At 33.0% G+C, this 17,711-nt stretch overlaps 1 protein-coding gene across 23 annotated transcripts in view; it reads left to right on the top strand.

Annotated features, from left to right (window-relative positions):
* The window catches only part of APC (APC regulator of WNT signaling pathway), a 116,939-nt gene that overhangs the window by 53,977 nt on the left and 45,251 nt on the right, over positions 1-17,711 (top strand). For 20 of the 23 annotated variants that reach the window (XM_070517599.1, XM_070517595.1, XM_070517589.1 and 17 more), the window contains 4 exons: positions 2,558-2,642; positions 3,750-3,951; positions 7,698-7,806; positions 10,446-10,559. In XM_070517599.1, the coding sequence (XP_070373700.1) occupies positions 2,558-2,642; positions 3,750-3,951; positions 7,698-7,806; positions 10,446-10,559 (510 nt within the window). Of the gene's footprint in view, positions 1-2,557; positions 2,643-3,749; positions 3,952-7,697; positions 7,807-10,445; positions 10,560-17,711 lie in introns of those variants that run through there. The other 3 variants (XM_070517603.1, XM_070517604.1, XM_070517602.1) reach the window with 3 other exon arrangements.

Here is a 17,711-nt window from a genome sequence, read left to right as displayed (position 1 = left end):
GGGTTGTAAAGGTACATGAGAATTTCTTATAACATTCTCTATACTCACGTATTTTTGTACGGGTTTTGTAAATACGTATACTTATGTACTTATTATGAAATTTTCTGTGATAAAAACATAATAAAATAAATTACAGATTTCATGGGATTTGGATGATAAATTACAGATTTCATGGGATTTGGATGACCTAGAATCAGATAAATACAGAAATTGTACTAAATTTAAAAAGATTATGTACTGTGTTTTTTACTCCAGGGCTAAAACTCAGCTTTGATTGACTTTAAAATGCTGAGCCTAGCAACAAGATAAATATGGTCATCTAGAGATGTGAAGCATTTAAACTGAGAGATAGCTGGGTATAGAAAAAATTGTCTGTAGACAAATTAGTAATGAACCATTTGTATCTTTGCTGTATTTTGACAAAATGAAATATTTATAAATTGCTCTATAAACTGTAGAACCATATACATGTAAAGTATCTTCTATTTTCAGAGTGTAAGAAAAAAAGAAATAAAACTTCAGATTGACACGTTTCATAATTTATTTTGAAGATTTAGTTATCAAGTGTACTTGTATCTGATAATGAAAAGAATCTGTAACTATGATGTATTGAGAAAAATAGAAGTGGGGCAAGTAGTAACCCCCTTGAAATCTCACAGTTGCTCATTGATAAATATTTTCTATTCACTGATATTACCACAGTACATTTCTTCTCTAAAAAGCAATTCTATAATGTTTCTAAATTCTTAAAATGTTTTAAATAATGTATGATTATATAAAGTAATTATTTTTTAAAAATCAAAAGCTTCAAGAATTTATAAATACAAATAAATGTTGGCTCCTTCAAAATTACGTATTAATTTTAAAAGCTGCCATTTGTCAGAAGATTTTTTGAAATATTTTATTTGGAATTGCTTGGCAGTTCTGTTGCATTTTCTTTTAAAAACTCTTTGAAATTGAGGAGGGCTTCTTTTAGGGTATACGCAGCCCCAAGCAATAAGTGCTACTACAGCAACTGGAAAACACTGTGTAAAACACAAAAATCCTACTTTAAAGACATTGGAGGACTGTGGAAGTATCAAGGATCGTATTAACTAAAATCCCAAAAAGGAAAGAGCTCTTTCTAGATGAGCTGAGAGTTCTAGTGATTCTCTTCCTCAGAGGTATTTGTTAATTCTGGGTTCCAGCTGATATTCATCATCAACGCAGGCAAACAGACTCCATTGGAGGAAAGAAAGTATTGGAGGTCTTGACAGATGTGGGTGGATGTGAAGTATTGACATTTAGATGAGTTCTAAATGCATGGCTAGTTTTCCCCATGGAACATTGGCTGGGTCTCGTGGTGAAGAATGCCGGGAATGGACTAGAAGGCAAAGTCCTGCTAGAGGAAAGACACATTGCTTTCACGCAACAGGTCTCCTCCTCAAGACGTTTCCCACATTTTGAACTTTGTGGAGCAAGAGGTTACTGACTTAAGCTCATAGCCTCCAAGGAACAGAAATTTTAGGGCTAAGGAGTCAGGTGCCACCTGAGAATAAGGCTGAGCTGGAAGACAAAGTAAAATATTCCATAATCTTGCAATGCTTGAGAGACACAGACCTACTATAGAGGGAAGGGGCCTGTATCAAACATGGCTGGTTTTCCTTTCAAGGTAAATTTCAGATTTTGGAGCTGTGTAGGGTAGGAGGCTAAGGGCTGAGCAAACAGAAACCTGTAATATTTTCAGTCTAGATTGTGAAAGACACACTCAAGGATCTTGTCAAACCAAATCAAGAGATGGATTTAGATGGAAAAGGAATAATGACATTAGAAGTCAGGAGGCAGTGAGCATGCAGTCATTTGAATATCTGCTGAATGTGAATTAGCACTTTAGTAGAATAGACTTAGATGTGCTATAGAAAGGGTTGAATGTTTATTAGGGTGTTAAAACAACATATTGTAATGTGTTAATTTGATGTTTTTCATGGTCATGTTCGTGCAAGCTTAAGAGACATGGATTCTAAACACCCAACTGAGCCAGGGCAAGTCTGAGTCTCAGTTGATCTATCTGAAAAATGAGAATAATCCACCTTATTGTATTGTTTCAAAGTTATAGATAATGTATCTTAAGTGTTCCATATAGTATCTTACGCTGAGATTCACCATAATCACCATTATCACGAAATATAACTATTATTTTTGTTGGGGTATATAATTTAAAATATTTTATATATATTACATAAGGCCTCTAGGAGTACTAAGTTATGGCAGCTATTGAGCAGCAGTTTATGCAGGGGACAGAGGAAACCCTTATCACAAATGCTGACGCTCACAGAAATTCACTGATTCCTGGTTCTAGGTAAATGTAAAGGTAGAAGAGAGAATAAAAATAGTTGTATTATTTATAATTAGTAGTAGGTAATATATGAATAGTGCTTTACAGCTTATGATATGTTATCAGATTGATCTGAAATAACTTTTTTCCCTGGCATACCAAAGTGCCAGGAAACTTAGAATCACGTCTTCAAGAAGTTTTTTAGAATTTTGTCATGTTCATGTATTGTGTTCTTTTTTACAGGAAGTACTTAAACAACTACAAGGAAGTATTGAAGATGAAGCTATGGCTTCTTCTGGACAGATTGACTTATTAGAGCGCCTCAAAGGTAGATTTTTAAAAATTGTTTTAAAATAATTTTTTAATCTCCAGTTGTCACCTTTAGGCATTTATATCCAAGTATAGCTTCTCTTGATTTGGGTGTTGGTATCAGTTTCTTGGTATAACAGCGTTAATCGTTAGGATGTAATTGTTAAAGTACAAAAATGTAAAAAGTCCATTTGTTATTTCTTCAGTTAAGCATTTAACTGGTTTTGAATAAACTATTTTAGATCCCGTCCTTGGTAATTTTCAGCTTTTTTTAAAGCTCATTGCTGTTCTGTGAGTCACTAAATAGACCTTTAGTAAGCTGTGTGCCACAGATAGCCCATTGCCTCATTTGAAGTAGTGTCCTCTGTTTCATCCAGGATAGAAATGCTTTATCTTCTCACGTATGTAAGCTGATTTTAAGCCCTTTATAGCAGACTTGTGAAAGAATATCTTTCTCACTTTGTTGCTTCAAAATTCCAGTGTCAAAACAGGGAAAACGCTTAATTTTATGATTGAAGCTAGTCAGAGAAATTACCTTTGGGTCCCCAAATATATTATTATCTATCGGGAATGTAAGGAAGGACATTTTGTCTAATTTTCCTTTAACATACTCCTTTTCCCCCTGACTCAAGCTGACTTTGGAGGGAAAGTCTGGCCATTCTCTTTCTAAATAACTGTTCCATCTGAACCAAGAAGTATGCCCTTGTATGGAGTCAGTACTCCAGTGCACGGTATAGTGTCCTTTTGCAAGCCCTCAGAGAACCAGCCTCATAGAATCTTGGCCATTTTCTGATTTTTCCATAGGATTATTCTTCTTATTCTCTCTCCTACCTTTACATTTACCTAGAACCAGGAATCAGTGAATTTCTGTGAGCGGCGGCATTTGTGATAAGGATTTCCTCTGTCCCCTGCATAAACTGCTGCTCCATAGCTGCCATAACTTAGTACTCCTAGAGGCCTTATATAATATATATAAAATATTTTCAATTATATTATAAATGGGTTAAAATTTGAAGACTAAAATATGAACTTAAGATTTCACTTTTAAAACAATATAATTTCATTAGTAATATTTTAGACTGATTAAAGCAGTTATTATATAAAACCTTCTCTCTATTTGATTTAGAACTTAACTTAGATAGCAGTAATTTCCCTGGAGTGAAACTACGGTCAAAAATGTCCCTGCGTTCTTACGGAAGCCGGGAAGGATCTGTATCTAGTCGTTCAGGAGAGTGCAGTCCTGTTCCTATGGGTTCATTTCCGAGAAGAGGGTTTGTAAATGGAAGCAGAGAAAATACCGGTTATTTAGAAGAACTTGAGAAAGAGAGGTAACTTTTCTTCATTAAATAGTAAACATTGACTTGTATGTTCCAATTTTTGCTGTTATTTGTCATTTTGTAATACGAGATATGAATTATGAAGCATGTATGGTAGGTGACGGCTAACACTTAGCATTTTGCATTTATTAACTCAAGAAAATAGTATGTTACTGATTGTCCTTGTATTACATCTAAAAATGTAAAGGAGGCAATTTCTTGAGATGGATTGTAAGACTTCTACTTTGTCACTTAAATACTTCTAATGCTTTGTAGACGGGATAATTCACATAATCACAATCTTTATGTTCAGTTAAAATATGTAACTGCTAGATCCAGCATACAGTGCTTGTTTCCATCATGGAAGGCCTATTACAAGTGGCCACAAGGAAACATTTCATAATTTATCAGTTTTGGTGTCAAAAAAACATTGCTTGACATATGGAATATTTCTCACAGCGAGTGTATTTATTCTTCTCTTCCTAAAGTTAAAATCATCTCGCTACAAATATCAGAATATATGTCATTATCAAGAACTTTGTCAAGTGTTTTGTCTCCGAAAAGAGTATAAATTCCTTAATGCATCAATGATACCTTATTATCTTTGCAGTCCCAGAAGTTCTATTAGACATTCAAGAAATGTTAACATATATAAATGTTACATATTAGCTCTGGGACTTTGGTTAAGACATTAAATTTTTGTGTTGTTTTCTTCTGTAAAATAGGGATGTGGTTCTACCTTGTGGAGTTGTGAAAATTGAATATTACTGTATGGAAAATGCCCAGCATATCTCACTGGGAAGCAAAAGACCTTTTATTGCTTTTTCTCTGGTTTTAGGTGTGTCTTTAAAAAGTAGGGATGATCATCTGGATGTGAAGTAGTGTTAAGCTTTCTTTCATCTCTTAAGTTTACATGAATCTCTATTTCATACCTTGAACCTGGACTGTTTCTCTCTGACAGTGTAGGAAGTACTCTCTTGAAAAATAAGAAGCTAATTAGGGTCCACAATCTTTCATCTCTTTGTCCCCTTTGAGCTCTATTAAGAGGCAAAGGACCTGCGAGCATACCTACTTTCCCAGGAACTTACTTTGCTTTGTGTAGATAAAGTCCTGATTTTATTGAGAGAGAGAGAAGTGAAGTTATGTGTGTATATAGTTGTGATATATCTTGTGTCCTCTTGGTTCTCAGTGTTGGATGGAGGAAAATTGAGTGCTTGCTTATGTGACACTATCCTTATTTTGCTTTCACATTTGATTGATAGTTTGGATAGGTCTAGGTTCAAACTCATTTTATTCTCATTATCAGTGTTGCTGATGAGAAATGTAATACGTCTTATTTTTATTCCTTTGTAGGCAACCATTTTTGCATTTTTGAAGCTTTTAGAATGCTTTGGTATATGTGGGTTTTTTTTCATTCATCTTGCTAGATACTCATGTGCCCTTTTCATCTGGAAATTTATTTTCTTCAGCTTTTGAAAATTCTGCTATCTTATTTCTTTGATGATTTTCCACCCTCTGTTTTTTTCTGTTCTTTCTTTCTAGACTTCCCTTAGGTCATAGATTAACACTCTCTGTGTCTTTTTTTCTCATTTTCTGTGTTATGCAAGATAAGTGCCGGGAAGTAGTCAAACTAGAATTCAAACCCAAGTCCATAGATCCATAACCTTTTTAAACCTCAGTTTTCCAGTCTGTAGAATGAGCATGAAAATAACTACCTCAAGGGATGGTGTGAGGATTAAATTAGATTTTTTAAAAGTACTTTGCAGGCTAACCCCAGTGGCCTAGTGGTTAAGTTTGGCCCACTCTGCTTCAGCGGCCCAGGTTCTGTTCCTGGGCACAGACCTACACCACTCGTCTGTCAGTGGCCATGCTATGGTAGCAGCTCACATACAAGGAAAAGAGGAAGATTGGCAACAGATATTAGCTCAGGGCAAAACCTCCTCAGCATAAAAAAAACGTACTTAGCACAATGTCTGGGATATAGAGCATTCAATAAATGTTAGCTGTTGTCGTGTTAGCCATTAATTCATTTAACAAGTAGTTAGTAAATGCCTAATAAATATGTGCATAAGCAGAGTCTTCCTTTCTTACCATGGATTCCCTCACCACTGAGGTTGCTACATCAAAAGTGAAGGCTAATTTCTTATTTTTAAGATTGCTTCTCAGGAAAGGGAAGGGAATTTTAGAAAGAATAGAAATTTCCACATACATGCATACATATTTTCCAAGAAAATAAAATCAACAGCATTTTAAGGTAATACTATCAGAATGGGGAACATCTCTCTGTGTATAACCAAACTCCAGAAGCCATAATAGAAAATATCTACAAATTCAACTGCAAGAATATAAAAATTTTTTACATGGCAAAAACATAAAGTTAAAAGATAAGTGATAAACTGAGAAAACATTCGCCAGTCATATAACTGACAAAATGTTATCATTCTTAGTATAGTAGAGATCCTATAAATGAGTAAGAAAAAGTCACAGAAAAGGAAATACAAATGGTTTTTAAACTTGAAAAAAATGCCCAACTTCACTCATTCTAAAACCATTTGATATACTGTCTTTTGGAAGGAAAAAAATCCCTAGATTTGCAAAAGTAAAAAAGTTTGATAAAACATTTACGTTGGTGAAGGTACTAGGCACGTAAATTGGTACAACATCTAATAAGGGCAGTAAATTAGAAATTTACATACCCTAGGAATTTATCTTACATACATGCTTGCACATGTGTGAAATGAGGCTGTGTGTGAGGATATTCAGTGCTGCATTGTTTATAATAGCAAAAGATTAGAAAGCCCTTAAATGTCCTCTAACAGAGAACTGATTTTAGGGTATCCTTTCATGGATTCATGAATACTATAGAATACAGAGAATATTATGTTCTGATATAGATTGATCTCCAAGATAGAGTTTTTACTGAAAAAAAAGTTATAGGACAACACATATAATAATACGCTACTATTTATATTTAAGTATGTACATATGTTATTGCATTTTTGTAGAATATTTCTGGAAATATACACAAGAAAATGGTAATAGTGGTCGTTTTGGGAAAGAGCCACGTGAAAGGAGATAGATGTATACTTTTTGTACCGAGTTGTATCCTAGGAACACTATTTTATTTCACATTTATGTTTATGATGATCAGATATAGCATGTCTTGATAAATTGTTATTGAGGACACCATCAATCGGGTTGTTCAGGGATTACATAACAAATTCATCTTCAAATTCCAAACTAAGAAAGCAGTTTTTCTCCCTCAGAGTAACTTCCTCTTACAACACAGTGACAATATGTTTTGGCTGCTGAGAAGCTGAAAACTACTCTTGTGTCTAATACAATAGCTTGTTATACTCTAGGTTTTTCTGCATGATTACTGCTTTTATTTACTCTTTTGTTACATTTTTGATTCATGTATTAATTTTGGGTTTTGTTATACCTGTACTTTTTCCTGTAAACCATCATCATATGCTTAGACTATGAATAAATGTGAAGAACACCTTCGATGAAACGTAAATATTCCTGTAAGGATGGCTACCATCTTATTTAGATGAAAAAGTAAAAATCTTTTATATTCAAATTTTCATGATTATAATATTCTAAATCCCATCTTCAAAAATCCAAAATCTATGTTTTCCATTTATTTATTATTAATACTTTAGCTTAAAGAGAGAACTTTACAATAACAGCTAATAAGAATTGCTGTTAGGCACTCTATATTAGCATTGTGTAAACTTATCTTTTTTAAAAAACAGGTCATTACTTCTTGCTGATCTTGACAAAGAAGAAAAGGAAAAAGACTGGTATTATGCTCAACTTCAGAATCTCACTAAAAGAATAGATAGTCTTCCTTTAACTGAAAATGTAAGTAACTTGGCAATAATTTTAGACTTTAATAACTTGATTTTTAGTCACCTAGATTATCCATTAAAAATTCAGGGTAACTGAACTTATAGTTATTTATAAACTGAAATATGTTTTATCCAGCTTTAAACTTAAATATATAATAGTTAATGAATTTTTGTTTATAAAGATGATAAAACCTCATTATGCTCAAGCAAATATTTATTTTAAGCCCCTAGTTAAGAAAATCTATTAAGTGTCGATCCTAAAGGGCTCAGGATTCAGCTAGGCAACTGATTTTTTATTCTGTATATTGAATTGCCAAATATACCCTGCAGAAGCATTTATCCCCATCTGTCTATTTTTTGAACCACATTGCAGGAATCATACCATATAGTTTTTGCAATAAAAATACCTTTGAAGATAATTTGAGTCCTATTCCGGTTATTATAAATAAGAATAGCTGTTGGCATGGATCTTAGAACTTTTTGCAAGTACTAAAATGTGTTTGTTTTGCAAATATAACTGTGTAAAAAAGAATTTAATCCTGTCAGCCTCGCGCTCCCCACCCAACCTCTCCATGTCAACAATCTTGTTCATGGGATGGCACATATAAGAACATTTCTGAATTAAAATAATAATTTCAAACAGGGCTGTGACAGACCATAAATATTTTTTGTAATTTTTAAAAAGAGAAATTAAAAACAGACAACAAAATATATCTTTCTCTGTTAGCTTAGATTTTTCATTTTCTAATACTTTTTCTAGTACTTTTGAGAGAACATAATGTACAAAAAGCAAAAGTAGAAAGAAGTAAAACCTTTTCCGAAACATGTTAGCCAGCCAGATTTCCTGAGTGGGATTGTCTGGCAGGAGGTAGAACTGGAAGCATAAGTGCTCCGTCCCCTGGAACACTCTTCCAGGGTTTTGAGAGGGAGAGAAAAGATCTCCCTTCCTGGGAATGTTCTTAACGTCTTCCTGGGAATTAAATAATAGTTTGACAAATAGTGAAAGAACAAGTTATTGGAGAGTTGTTAGCAGACAAGGATTAGGAACTCAAGAGAGTTTGGCAGGATTTTTACTCTCATAAACAAAAATACCAAAGCATAGTTTTGCTCACCTTTCACTTCAGTAATTAGAACATACAAAATTTAGAGACCAACTGTCTGTTTTCAGTCAGGTTGAGGGAAGTGTTCAGATATATATGACAACTGAAGAACAATTGGTTAATATTTGAAACAAAGATCAGTTGTCAAATAAATTCGTTATTCCCTTATTAATTTATTAAATAATCACGTTTATTTAATAGAATATATAAGACATTATTATGAACCATTTGGCAACATTAGCAACTTTAAATTGCTCGCATTTCATAAATATTTTTTAATTTCACAAATTTTACTTTTATATTGGGAAGCCAAGTTAAGAACACTTTCATATGGAAATACTTATCAAAATATTAGACATTGCTTAAAATATCAGGTCTAAACCATATTATTAGAACATACTGTGTCATGGTCAACCTTTTTTGCAGGGGGGTTTGAGAAGTGGAGGATGAATGAGTGTAGTTACAACTGGTTCATTGGGAATTAGAAACAACATGCAGACTATATCATCTATATTGCGACCCATAATTTACGTTTGCCTATAGGAATGCATTCTGCCTATGAATGTCATCTATATTGCAAGGGAAAAGATTGAGAGGTCCCCTAAGTTAACTAACAAAACAATTTGGAATCCTTGGACCTACAGAATGCTGTTCTGAGTCAGACTTGTGCCGCACCCAGCTTTCTGTAGGTCATATAGAGCATGAAAAATCTACAGCACTTCCTTATTCCCTTCATGACCCATTGTAACTCTGTGACCTACCATTTTGTCTAGTCTAGTCTAATTTTAGCCTTTATTACCTCTTGGGGCATGTGTTTATAAGTTTCATTACCTTGTCCTTTCCATCCTTTTGTATGCCTAGCAGTTATCACAGTGTCTGGAATTTTAATTAAAGGATTAATAAATTTTTGAATGAATTAACACTCTGTGAAGAAGTACTTTTTATTTGTTTCAACTTTGCTTCACTTGTGGATTTTTACCAAAAAGTTTGTGTTAACTTTGTCCTGGAGATTTCTGATTATCTATGTTACCTGAAAGCTTTTTCTTACCTCATTTTCTTCATTTTACAAATGGAGACATTATCTCTGTTTAGTCTGCATGTGTATGTTGATCCTTACCTTAAGTTATAAACTTAAGGATGATGGACCTGTTTCTTGATTTTCCTATGTTGTCCATGTTAACATGCTAGTTTTTAATAATTAAAGGTAAGACTTCTTCAGTGGAGAAGAATCATAAGAGAACTGAAGAGAGGTTCACCCTAATTGGACCAATTATATATTTTAAATGAAATAGTACCATTTAGTTAAAGACATATGTAGCTATGGAGCAATAAAAATGTTTCAACTCTGCATTTCACATCAAGGACTCAGACTGAGCCCAGCACCTATAATCAAGTTTTAGGACTCCTTAGAGTAAAAAATAATTTTTGCATGCACCATAACTTACATATTTACTTAGTCATTTTCATTGTTGGTATTTATATGCTTTTTTTGCTTTTACTGGTAAACACACAAATACGAGATACTAACATTTTATTTTATTTGTGGTTTTAGTTTTCCTTACAAACAGATATGACCAGAAGGCAATTGGAATATGAAGCAAGGCAAATCAGAGTTGCAATGGAAGAACAGCTAGGTACTTGCCAGGATATGGAAAAACGAGCCCAGGTAACTGATTTATTATTAAACTAAAAACAGCACTAGCTAGGGAAGAGCTATTAACAATGTAATGAATTATAGCTCTCTTAACATTGGTTAAATTTTATTATTAAAGATATTTGTCTGGGGGCTGGCCCCGTGGCCGAGTGGTTAAGTTCGCGCGCTCCGCTGCAGGTGGCCCAGTGTTTCGTTAGTTCGAATCCTGGGCGCGGACATGGCACTGCTCGTCAGACCACGCTGAGGCAGCGTCCCACATGCCACAACTAGAAGAACTCACAACGAAGAATACACAACTATGTACCAGGGGGCTTTGGGGAGAAAAATGAAAAAATAAAATCTTTAAAAAAAAAAAAAAGTACTTCTTAAAAAAAAAAAAAAGATATTTGTCTGTCTTCACTTTGGCACTATTTCAAAATAAAAAATAAGAATAATTTACCATGGCTGCTGGACAACACAACCAGTGTTCACATAATTCTGTCTCCACCACATTTCATTTTCCTGATACTGTTCTGCTCTGCCTTGGAATTGTAAGAAGGAAAAAGAGTTAGGTGCTGGTCATCTGGTAGCTGATAGCTAGCTTCAGTTCTCCTTTGAGATTTTTACTTCTTGTAATCTAAGTCTGTTTAATGACCTTCACAGTATTTCACTGCTCTTCAAGTTGTACACTGAAAAAAAAAAGGAAGCCCTCCTTCAAGGAAAGTAGGAAGGAAACATTTAAAGAGAACATTGGGAGAGATGAAATGAGTTGTATGGAGAATTCCCATATTTCAACCTCCAACTAATGTCAAGAAAGAATATTAACTAGCTTTGCTCGTTGTTAAGCAGTTTCACATATTAGTGAGGTTAGTCTTTTATAGTCACATAAATGTCTAACTGACTAATGTTTTTAAGCCCTGAAGAGGCCTTGCTGATTTCAGGCCTTGTCTGTTTCAAAGCAAGCATGGGGAATTTAAAAACAAAAAAAAAGCTATTGGGATAAATTGGGAGGAAAACATTACTTGAAAGATTTTCTTTAAGGAAATAGCAAATAAGGAGGACCTACATTCGTATGTGTGATATAAATGCATTTTTGTACTCTGAAAAGTTTATTTTATAGTTTTAAAATTACTAATAGAGGATGTTTTATATTCCCCAAAGTGTGTCTTTGTCTTTTATGTGGTAGTTTCCTAAACATAATGTATATTCTATTTATGCTGGAGTATTGTGGTAGACTAAAATGATACTTAAACACCAGTACCATAGTACATTTCATAGTCCATACCTGTTAGGTTCACAATGAGGCTGGAGACGCAACTAATATGTGTGTGTGTGTATATATATATATGTTATATTATAATATGTATATATAATATGTTCTTTTTTCTTAATCTCCTCTTACTGCCATCTCATTCCAATTAAAGTCTTAAATGCCAAAAGTAAAATTTTAAAAATAAATGTTTCAGTAGAAAATATATGTATCTTTCTAATATTTGGGTAAGAAAGGATTTCTTAAGCAAGACATAAAGTACTAATTATAAAAGAAAAGATCGATAAATTTTATGGTATTAAAATTAAGAATTTCTGTTCGTCAGGTATCTTAAAGAAAGTGAAAAGAAAAGTTACAAATTGGTAGAATATATTTAACACCATATAACTAACAAAGAATTGAAATCAGGGATATATAAGGAGTTTCCAAAAATACATTCTATTTTAAATTTGGTATTGGTAACATTTGAGATTTTCGTGGAATTACTTTAAAATGTCGGGCGGGTTTGTTTGTTCACAGAAAAAAAGTGAGAAACATTGGTTTAAATGAATTTGCCTGTTTAGAATGTGAATATATGGAATACTGTATAGAGAAGTTAGTTTTTCTGGATCTATTAATGTGTTTTTAGAGCTCCTTAAGGAACAAAATGAGATGGTAGGTGTGAAAATTCTTGTGTAACACAAATATAAGTAGATGTATTCTAGACAGTTTAATCTATATCCTAGAAGAGAAATTAACTTGAGTTCTTTCTTGGCCATTTTGTTCAGATATGTGCTGATACAGCCATTTTTATTTTATTCTAGAATACAGTGTTCTTCATTTTAGTGGTTAGTATTTTAAGGAAGTTTATTCCATATTTTTAGAAATACAACAAGCATTTATTGTGGAAATAGCCATGTGAAGGTTGGGGTTAAAGAAATATTCTAGACATAGTGAAAAGGCCAATAATGGAAATGTTTGTAACATATGTAAGGAGTTAATATCCCTCATATGCAAAGAGCATCTACAAATCAGTTGAAAACAAGACAACCAAATAGTAAAATAATCAGAAGATATGAATAGTCTCATCACAAAATAATTTCAGGTGACTAATAAACAGGTGTGGTGCTTAAACATCACTAGTCATCAGGAAAATGAAACATAAAATAGATTTTTTTTGTTGTTGGTGGTGGTTGTTTCATTTGTTTTTTGGCCTATCAGACTGGGAAAAACTTTACAATTTGGTGACATGCAGTATTGGTGAGAATGTGAGAATAAGAAGCGTTGTCTACCCTGTTGTTGCAAGAATAAATTGATACATTTGTGGAGGACAGGTTGGCACTACCTGTCAAAATTAAAATGCCTGTGCCTTCTGACCTGGTAATTCTGTAGGACTTCTAGAGATATGTCCTACAGAAATATTTACTTAAGGCAACAAGAATATAGGTATAGATTGTATAATACTCATTGCAGCACGATCTGTAAGAGGTTAACGAAAAGAGACAACTTCAGTGTACATCTTTTGAGGGAATTATTTAATAAATTATTAAATCACTAGTATGCAGCTGTTAAAAATAATAAGGTAATGGAAATAGTGGAAATACATTGGCCAGAGCACTCCTTTCCTTTGTAACTCTCTGCTTGAGTGGCTTAACATAGAAAACAAGAATGACCAGCTATTGGACGTGGAAGTGGATCCCAGGAGGACTTGAGGCCATGAGAAAAAATGTGGGATCTCATTTGCAAGAAGTAAGGATGGATAAGAATTCCAAAAGAGAATAGAGTGAAAGTTTTTAAAAAAAATAAGTATTTTTCAGAAACAAGAGGCAAACTTTATATTAATTTAAGAAAATAGAGAAATAATGAGATTATTACCATTGCAGTCATTAATATGATTAGGGTGCTTGCTGTCACCAGTATTATTTAACCTTGTTTGGATGCTCCACTAATGCAATTAGAAAAATAAAATAAGTAGTGTAAATACTGCACTATATTCCAACTAGAAAGGAAGAGACCAGATAATTGTCACTTGTAAATGATATGGTTGTTTGCCTAGAAAAGCCCTAGAGAATGAACCAAAAAATATTTAAACAAATAGAGATTGAGTAATGTGGCTGGAATTAAGATACATTACAAAAATTAGTAGCTTTTCTACTCCAACACATATTTGGGCTAGTCTGGTGGTCCCTACTCTCCTGTAGTCGTGTAGGCAAAGGTTGGATAAGTTGTTATGGAGCTTCCTTCCAGGGAGTGGGGATTGATAGCCTACATGTCTTCTCCTGCACTTGAGTCAGACTTTATAATTGATAATCAGTGGACAATGAAACATTATCTTGTCATTTAGTTTACACTTCCTTGAAATCTACTGAAGTTGAATATCTTTTCATGTATTTATTAGACTTTTGGATTTCCTTTCTGTTATTTGTTCCTATCTTTGCCTGTTTTCTATTATGTTAAATGTCTTATTCTTAAATATTTGAGAGATATTTTAATACCCTGTTGGTACCAATCTGTTATGGATAATATACATCACAGCTCTTCCCTGCCAAGTCCTTTACCTATTTCAGCTTCAAGATAACAAAAATGAGTTTTTGTTAAAAAGCTAAATTAATTATATTGCCATATTTTACTTTCTGTGACCTTTTTACAACGACTTTTCCTATCCTGAAGACATAAAGGTACCCTCCTATTATTTCTAGTAGTTTTAATGTTTTATTTTTATCCTATTATTTCTAATAACTTTAATGTTTTATTTTTATAATTGGGCCTTTAATTCATCTGTAATTTGCTATTATGTATGTTTATGAGGTAGGGATCTAATTTTACATATATACACACATATATATGGTTTTTATATGTATGTAAATATTTAATATTGATATACTATGTAATTTAATTATTGATATTTAATATTAATTTAAATATGTAATTATATATAAATGTTAGAAAATAAATTATATTAATCAGTATTAATATTAATATATTATACTATATAATATAATTATATATACATGCATATTTATGTTAATATTAAATATCTCATTATCATTTATTGGATATTCCATTTCCCTAGTGATTAGTAATGCCATCTCCAGGATGTGTGAAGTTTATATTTGCTGGCTATTTCTGGATTGTATTCCATTAGTCTGTTTTAGTTTCTCTGTGCCTGCACTGATACCATATTTATTTTATTCGCTCTAGTTTTATAAATCTTGGCACCTGGTAGGGTTAGTCCTTCCACTTATTTTTTGTTTGTAAAAATGTAGTTATAGTCTGTCTCATTACTCTTCCATTTGAAATTTAATATCAGCTTGTCTAGTTCAAAGAAAAGCCATATGCATTTTTTATTAGAATTACATTGAATTTATAAATTAATTTGAGGAGAATTTCTATCTTTATAGTATTGAGCCTTCTTGGTTGAAGGGATAGACTCTGGAGCCAGATGTCCTGGGTTCTCATCCCAGACCTGCCACTTACCAGCGCTGTGATCTTAGACTCTCTGCCTCAGTTTTTCTCATTGGTAAAATACAGATAATGATAAACTGTAAAATGTGAGGATTAAATGAGTTAATACATGTAAAAGCACTTAGAATCTGGCACATAGTAAACACTCAGTAAATATTAAGTATTGTTAATTTTATATCTCTCCATACCTTTAGGTCTTATTTTATATCCTTCAATAAAGTTTTGTAATGTTCTCCATAAAGTTCTTACACACCTCGTTTATTTTTTGGATTTATTCCTAGATATCTTACAGTTTTTGTTGCTATTGTGAATGAAATTGTCTTTAATTACATTACTAAATTACATTTAAGTAATGTGTCCAGTAATCTTCCTGAACTCTTTTATTAGATTGTCTCAGTAGTTTAAGATTTTCTTGAATTTTCCATATAAACTGTCATATTGTTTGCAGATAATGACAGTTTTGTATATCTTTTCCAGTTCTTTTTTCCTCTTTGTGTAAGAACTCTGATACACCTTTGAATAAGATGCACTGATAACTAATCTTTGTCTTGTCTTGACTTTAAAGGGAATCCTTCTAAAATTTTACCATTAAATACTGTTTACTCAAGGTTTTGACAGATACCCTTTATCAAGTTAAGGAATTTACCTTCTATTCCTCATCTGTTGAGTGTTATCCTGAATCTGTATTGAACTGTATTAGTATTTTATTTATTTATTTTTTTTTTTTGGTGAGGAAGATTGGCCCTGAGCTAACATCTGTACCAATCTTCCTCTACTTTATGTGGGACGCCACCGCAGAGTGGCTTGACAAGCGGTGCTAGTTTCATGCCTGGGATCTGAACTTGTGAACCCAGGGCCACTGAAGCAGAGCATGCAAATTTAACCACTACACCACTGGGCTGGCCCCCTATAATTTTTTAAAATCAGTCTTTCAAAAGTCATAAAAAACTTCATACTCCTGAACAATTAAGCATTCGTTATTAAACATAATTTCATAAATATTCAAGATTGTCGTATAAAAAAAGAAAAGAAATACTACTGGCTTCTTCCTTTTTCATGTTGAGAAACAGAAGCACAAGGGTTGTCATGTCAGAAATCATCCACCTCAGTGGACATCAGGACATAGACTTGACTTCAGGATTTAGTGACTTATTGGCAATCCAGAAATATAGTGTCATGGAGAGGAATTTTAAGTATAATTTCCTATTTTTGTCCTCTAAATATTAAAATTTTATTTAGGACTTTATTGATGGAGGGGAGCTAGTTATATAGGAAAAGGGGAAAACAATCAAATATTACAAAGCCAGTAATTGTGTGTAGTTTTGTTGTTTCTGTAAAGCCAGCAAGTATTTACCATCTGATGTGGAAGTGATCACTCATCTTTGCTGTGCCTTTAGAAGGCTAACAAAGTATAGGCGTTTCTCCTTCAGTATGTTTTCATGATGTAAATTGGACATGGTAAGATTTGTTAAATTAGAGAGTATTATTTACCTTAAGTTCATTACCTTAAGATAGAGAATCAACATAATTTAGTGTTAGAAAGGAAGGAAAGAAAGAAGAGAGGGAAGAAGGAAAGAAGGATTCTGTGTGTGTGTGTGTGTGTGTGTGTGAACACAGTTTCTCTGAGCTTTTCGTTTGTTTATCATGGGTTTGGATAATAGGAGCAATAAGCTTATTTACTATGGTAATAAGAAAATCATGATGACATTGTATTTAAGGAAAACTAGAATCAAAGGGTAAGTTTTGTATGTAAGTTTTATAACTATATATACTTAAAGCTATTTGTTACAGTACTTTTATTATTTATCTGTTGGGGTATACATGCCCAGAAATCTTTTATTGATGGGGTGCACAATCAAATAAAGTTTGGAGGTGACAGATTGAAACTAGACTTTTGGTGATGAACACAATGCAGTCTGTATAGAAGCCAAAATATGATGTACACCTGAAATTTACACAATGTTATAAACCAGTATGACCTCAATAAAAAAATTAGAAAGTTTGGAAACGACTCCATTTAGTTTCATACAGTTTTTGATACATCAGTATTAGGATGTCAACTATGGAATTATTGCAGAAAATGATACAACACTGGCAGTACTTGTTTTTAAAACCTATGTATTTGATCTGTCATAAAGCTAATCAAAAATAATTTCAGTTTGCAAGGTTTTTATATATATGTGATTTGTTTTTCCCACTTCCACTAGTACTCATAAAAATTAAAGCAAAATCAAGCTTTTTCTAAAAACACTTTTCCCACATTATTTCAGTTCTGTGTTGTTTGATCTGTAGTTACTGCTTTGGGTTCACTTGATGGTCTCAGGATAGTAAGAAAGCCAAAGCTCCCCTATCACTGTGATCCTAATGTTGGGAATAAACAACATTTAACTGCAGTAGGCATTTGGGAAAGCTAAATCTGGAAGGCACTACTGACTTGTAAGAGAAATAACTTTGGGGAAGGTTAGTCCTAC

The sequence above is a fragment of the Equus asinus genome, chromosome 9 (genome assembly GCF_041296235.1).
Source record: "Equus asinus isolate D_3611 breed Donkey chromosome 9, EquAss-T2T_v2, whole genome shotgun sequence".
Taxonomy (NCBI): domain Eukaryota; kingdom Metazoa; phylum Chordata; class Mammalia; order Perissodactyla; family Equidae; genus Equus; species Equus asinus.
The sequence above is the reverse complement of the archived record's forward strand: the minus strand, read 5'-3'. Positions and strand labels throughout refer to the sequence as shown.